Below are 6,000 nucleotides of genomic sequence, written 5' to 3'. Positions count from 1 at the left end.
TCTGCTAAACGTGATGCTGGCCCTTTAATTCCTGCTTGTTCTGCCAGGAGGAAGAATACAGAGCTAAATCCAGCAGACCTTATTTTGGCAAAACTCCCACTGAAGTCAGGAAGGGTTTTGTGAAAGTAAGGACGGCGTGATTTGTCTCACTGTTCCTGCTGATTATTTGGAATACGCTTGTTCCCCCAGCCAAACACCCGAGCTCCTCACCGAGCGTGACATCACTGCGGTGCAGTGGCTCGCGGCAGTTTTTTGTCTATAAACCGGATTCATGAAAATCAGCGTAATTCAATTGTGAAAAATACCCTTTTCACCCAGTGGCCTTGGAATAAAACGGATTGCTTTGGGAGTTTGGAGATGGCTACCGTGGAACTAATGCTACAGAAACTGAGACACTGAGAATTTGGAGAACCCATTTTAAATTCATGCAGAGAATTTAAAAAACTCTTTAAACAAGCTGGAAAAAGGTCAAATTCTGTTTGTTAAAAAACAACTATCCAACTGAGTGTTTCCCAGACAGGTGGTACCTTGTGATAAAATTGTTGATTTGTGTAATATTTCCTCACTGGAACGCTGGCAGATCCATGAAAATTTCGGTTCTGTTGCTGTTGCAAACTGCAATCCAGAAAGGCAGCGGAGGAGTTAATAGTGTTTCTTCAGCAGGAAACCTACTGCTACAAATGATAACACAGGGCACACATTCAGACTGAGGTCTTGATTTTTTTCACTTCAGTCTGAGCAAATACAGGGCCAACAAATGAGAAACCAGATCTGCCAGCATCAGCGCTCTCCTCATCCGCAGACCAGATGATGGAGTAACGGCTTCCCGCACTCCACTGTGTCAATGTGTCATGACCTTTCTCCCAAGGGGACACCTTTCGGGTGACAGCACTTCAGTCTCCATGGTCTTTCAGCCATACATCTGTCTGCCTTCGTGGGGCAGCCGGCTCCAGGCTTGCCAAACACTGCTGGAGCGGTGATTTAGGAATTGGGCTGACACTGCCAAATGGCTCTGCGTAGATCACTTGTGGAGGACAGCCACCAGGTAGTCAGCAGTGAGCGTTCAGTCGCTGTTCATCTGGGCCAGGCATGAAACAGCGACCAAGGAGAGGCAGCTCCGTATTTAAATTCCAATTCCTGAACCAGCAAGTGACTAGGAGAATAGATTTTGTATTCCTTACTGGCTACTATACTAGCCACGCTTATTAATCGGAACATCCTCATTATAAGGACATTTTCTAGGCACTCAACTGTTGCTAAATCCTTCTGCTGTGTTGTGTTTTATAACAGTGAGCAGCATTACGCTGTAGGAAAGTCTTACCAAGAAAGCTCTGGAAATCAGTATATTCAAATATAATAGCAGGGCCTAACTTTTATGATTTTACACGCATATTACTTCATCTGTAGTAACATCCATGTGAGCGCAGATATACAAAAAAGTAATCCTGGATTTGGGTTACTTAGGGAAGTCTAAGAACATTTATTTTATTTTGGTTCCAATGGAAGTAAAATGGTACCACTAATATAAACAATATAACCTGATATCCAGATGGTAAAATGGCCGGTCTCGCAACACGGGGTTTCTCATGCCTATTTCTGATGTAACTATGTCATCTCTTAGGTCCATGTGGAACTTGCCTGCAGCTCTAAGGGCAGCTGAAGTCAACATGACTAAATAACGCGAAGCTGCAGAACACTACAGTAGTTTATAGCTGGAATAATTCCTCCTCCGATTCTGGGCGATGCTAAGGAGAAGCCTTTGAAACCAAGTCAGCTGCTGCTCACAAGTGACTGATCAGATCAGTGTTCCAGCTGCGAGAAATTTGGTAAGTGCTGGAGCCCCACATTTAGTTAGCTATGCACAGTTTTGATTTATTTGGACCTTCTCAAGGGAGAGACAGATATTTTTCCATATGGTATGTTTAATCTTATTAGTTAACCGGCTAGGCTATTAATAATAATGAAGTAAAAAAATGAGAAGTAACCTTTTTGTTGCAAGTTAGGAAGTAAAGATAGAACCATGAAATTCAAAGATTTTTGAACGCTCCCATCAAATCATGAACTAGGGAAAAGCCAGGGAACAGAATCCATTAAAGTTGCATTTGTTAAATGTCCACTTATATAAAAAGCTAAAAATAGCGTTTGAGTTTTTCCAATTTTCTTTTCATAACAGTTATTATGATTTTCTGCTTCATCTCAGAAAGTCATTTTGTTGCTGCTGTAGCGTATAATCTGTGTGCCCTTTCCTGGCGCAGTACAAATGACAGAACACTAATCAGATCAGAACAACAATCACGTCATCTTTGAGTAAGTAGCAATAAACTGTTTTTACAAGGAAGAAAGATGAACTATTTTTAGGGTAACTCTGAACAGAAAAACAGAAAATTATTATACTCAGTCTTACTCTACTCCATTGCTATGAATTTCAGAAGCATTTTTTCCTGGGCAACAGGCTAATCCACGTAATACATTTTTTGCGTAAATGGTCTAGCTAAATAGGGTTTCTAGGGGTTTGTTAAAAGTGTAGTATATAAAATCCTCTTTCTCCCTGCCTTGCCTAGGGACTCTGGACCACAGGTTGATTCCTAAGTAATCTAAATGCTCGTTCTTGCTGATGAACCCATGTTTTCAGCATGTCCCATATCTAGTTGTCTGTGTTACTTTACTATTCAGCAAACCCTTCCCTGGGAAGGCCAGGTGTGTGCCTACCGTAACTTTAGCTCGACAGACCCCGCAGCGCAATGCAGGTGAAGCACGGTGATAAAGGTACAGGGCCAGCACGGAGAAAATGTATAGGTGCCTCTGGCAACGGCTGTGCCCACACTATATAGTCTGCATCTGTCCTTTTCCTGAGCTTCCCCCTTCCAGACCGACAGGACCCTACTAAAGCCCATTCTCCTGCGTGTAATCCGCTGACGGAAGCGGTGGGTGGTGGTGATGCTGCGCATTGTCCCCACCCCGGCCAGCCCTACCTGTGCCTGTGTCCTACCCACCAGCCTGCCTTCCACACGCACTGAAGTGTGCAGCGGGGAAAACACGCGGCTTCTCCTTGTCCTGGGAAAGATTAGTGCGCAGCTGTTGAGAAAGACTATCTTCAGCTACACCGCAGCGTGGGAGGGCTTACATGAGGATGGCCTGGGAATCTATGGATCCGAGACCTACTCCTTACACATCCATTGCAGTTTTGAACCCTTTGGAGGCATCTGACATAAATTTCATTAAATGACCCGTTCAAAACTGGTTTTCCTGTGGCCCCGCAAGCTACTTGTCACTAACAATTTACCTCCTTTCACCTAAGAAATGTTAAAAAAGAAAAGAATACCATACAGTCAAAATGTAGTTGTCAGATTTTATTTTAGTTCTGTTAACAAATATATTCAATGCAAAGGCAAACTAGGAGCTATGTAATTACCAGAGGCGCTCTCAATATAGAAAATAGCAGATCTCATAGTTAGGTATCATAGAAAGCAAAATTATTTTTTATATCCTGAAAAGACATTCCACTTCAGGCAGGAAAAACTAAAAAAACCCGCAAACCCACCTATCTAGAAATTCAATAAGCCAAGAGCCTACAGCAGAATAGCAAGAGTTCTGGTGCCACAGACTTATCTCTCTGCTCTGATCTTTGTGGCTAAGAGGCGCTCACACGAAATGATGAAGCGTGAGGGACAGTTTCAAGCCTCACTCCGTTCCTCTTACCCTGGGTCAGCTGTGGATCTCAGGATGCAATTTTAACAGCTGTAATGGTTGCCTGTGGCTCACAGGTCAAAGCCAGAGCGCAGGGCAGCCTTGCCTATCTACCTGTTTTGCATACCCTAATTAAGCAAGAACCCCTGTGCCATATTTACATCCATGGATAACCCTCCATCCCTGGAATGACCCTCTTCGGGCAATACAATTTGTAATCACTTAGGAACCACACCGCACAGACAAAACAGCACAAAATGTCCTCAGTGGAAAAAGCTTTTAGTCGACCATCGTTTACATTTTCACATGGGCAATTCGGAAAAAATAGAAGGTATATGTGCAAGAAAAATATGTTTGTTAAAAACAACAACAAAAGATAACGGAAAAAGCTCAGAATCCAAGTAATTGTTCTCAGAACCTACTCCTGACGCTGTAGCAACGGTCTGTCTCCTGGAAGCACAATCAGTTTAATTCAACCGTGCAAGGAAAGTATGACTAGGAGTGTGCAGGGAAGGTCTGTGCAGCTCGGAGCGAGAATGGCTCCATTCTTGCCAGTCACACTAGATGAATAAAGACAATAGGGAAGGAGAGGGCCAAACCAGGAGGTCCACAATTACACAATATCAAGTCCCAGGCCTTGCAAAAACGTTACCTTAGCGATAGAGAGTAAGGAGCAGAGCAATTACGTAAGTTTTCCGTGACCCTGGAAGAAGGATTTCTTCTCCTTTGATCTCTCTGCAGATGCATGCCATTCCCAGCCTCATAAAGCAAAGGTTTATGGTGAGGTTCACCATAGTGCAGCTCTCATAACAGATCTTCCTACCCACGTTATGTTGTCACTTAAACAATGGAGGAAAAGCTTCAGAGAGTGGTTAGTTGCTCTCTTTGTTTATCCACCAAAACCAAACAACGTACAACAAATGGTAGAAATTATGAAAGCAACAGTATTTACTCACGAGTTTACCGTTAAGAAACCAACACACTGTCTTCCTACTTTATGCTGATATCAAGAAGGGAGAATTCATAACACAAGCCTGTCTTTACCTCCTTCCTGAATGACTTGACCAATGGCTGTTTGATTTTGTTGTTTCAGAAAACATTCTTTCTTACATTCCATTAACTGCTCAAAATCCTGCCACATTTTAATTTGCTTCATATTTGGCCCGTGACTTTCCCGTACAACTTTCTGCTTCTCTCGCAATTTCTGTAACAAATAAAAAAAAATATTCGATTTCTGGAACAGTTCTACGCCACAAAAATTGTTTACATAGGCAGCTTGGAATGCCAAAGATTTTTATATGCTACTGAAATGTTGTTTTGTTCAAGTTGATAACGCTCCCTGCGAGTGATAAATGCATTAACACCTGCGACTTGGATCTTTGTATGGATTGACAACTATATCAGTGTTTTGAAACTCTGATATATTATTTAAGTCTAAATAATAGTTTTACCTATTTGCGAAGTTATGCTAAAAATCTGAGATCACCTCCATATAGAGCTCTTGCAGTATCAAGTTGCAACCCACAACAGATTCATATCATGAAATTATAAACGTGAAATCAATGTTTTACTATTAAACTTGCTACTAATTATTAACACTGGCAGCCCAAAACTGTAAAAAATTGCTCACAGACTGATGCATAAAGAAGGAAACTAATAAAAGGAAGATGTTCAGTGTGAATTGGTAAGCCTAACCTCGTCCGTGCTGAGCTGAGCTTCATACGAGATTAAAGATGGACAACTGCTTTTAACACTGCTGCGCCGATGATCCCCTGGCCTTTAGTAACAGCAATAAGGCTGACAGGCTCGAAATTTATTGTCTTCAACAGGTTGCTTTATATACAACATAAAATTTGAGCTGGCACAGTTTGTTATGCCCATGTTTCAGTTTCTTATCCAAATGGTTTTCAGGGAATGTGCTGTCACGTTAAGCTGTTTGACTATCTTTTACAAGCGGCTCATGCTACACTCTGCAGAAAAGCAAGCCCTGAAGCGCAAGCCTGATCTCTCTGCAGGGTATTAATTACCAATGCCAGCAGTAATGGAATTTTCTTTGTAGGCTGCAATATGCTTTTTATAAAAGACTGACCACAGCCTTTAGTAATAAGCCCCCCCCAAAAAATGAACTGTACAACGTTTTTACAAGGTAGAAAATATTCTTACCTTCCCAAGGTTTTCTTGTTCAAGAATAATTCGTGTATACTGTTCTCTAAAGGAAACATAAAATAATTTTATTGTGATTTTTTTTTAGTTCAGTGTAATTGGACAGAATGATGCAAGCACTGGAAATTATGAAAGTATTGGGAGGTTCAT

At 41.7% G+C, this 6,000-nt stretch overlaps 1 protein-coding gene across 1 annotated transcript in view; it reads right to left on the bottom strand.

Annotated features, from left to right (window-relative positions):
- Window positions 1-3,337: 3,337 nt before the first annotated feature.
- The window catches only part of IFT81 (intraflagellar transport 81), a 42,759-nt gene continuing 40,096 nt past the window's right edge, over window positions 3,338-6,000 (bottom strand). The window contains exons 17-18 of the mRNA XM_005434577.4: window positions 5,851-5,896; window positions 3,338-4,891 (exon numbers count right to left, since the gene is read on the bottom strand). Coding sequence (XP_005434634.1) covers window positions 4,709-4,891; window positions 5,851-5,896 — 229 coding nt within the window. The 3' untranslated portion in view covers window positions 3,338-4,708. The remainder of the gene's footprint in view (window positions 4,892-5,850; window positions 5,897-6,000) is intronic.

This window comes from Falco cherrug, chromosome 1 (assembly GCF_023634085.1).
Source record: "Falco cherrug isolate bFalChe1 chromosome 1, bFalChe1.pri, whole genome shotgun sequence".
Lineage (NCBI taxonomy): Eukaryota > Metazoa > Chordata > Aves > Falconiformes > Falconidae > Falco > Falco cherrug.
Note: the sequence above shows the minus strand (reverse complement) of the source record. Positions and strands in the feature narration are given on the sequence as shown.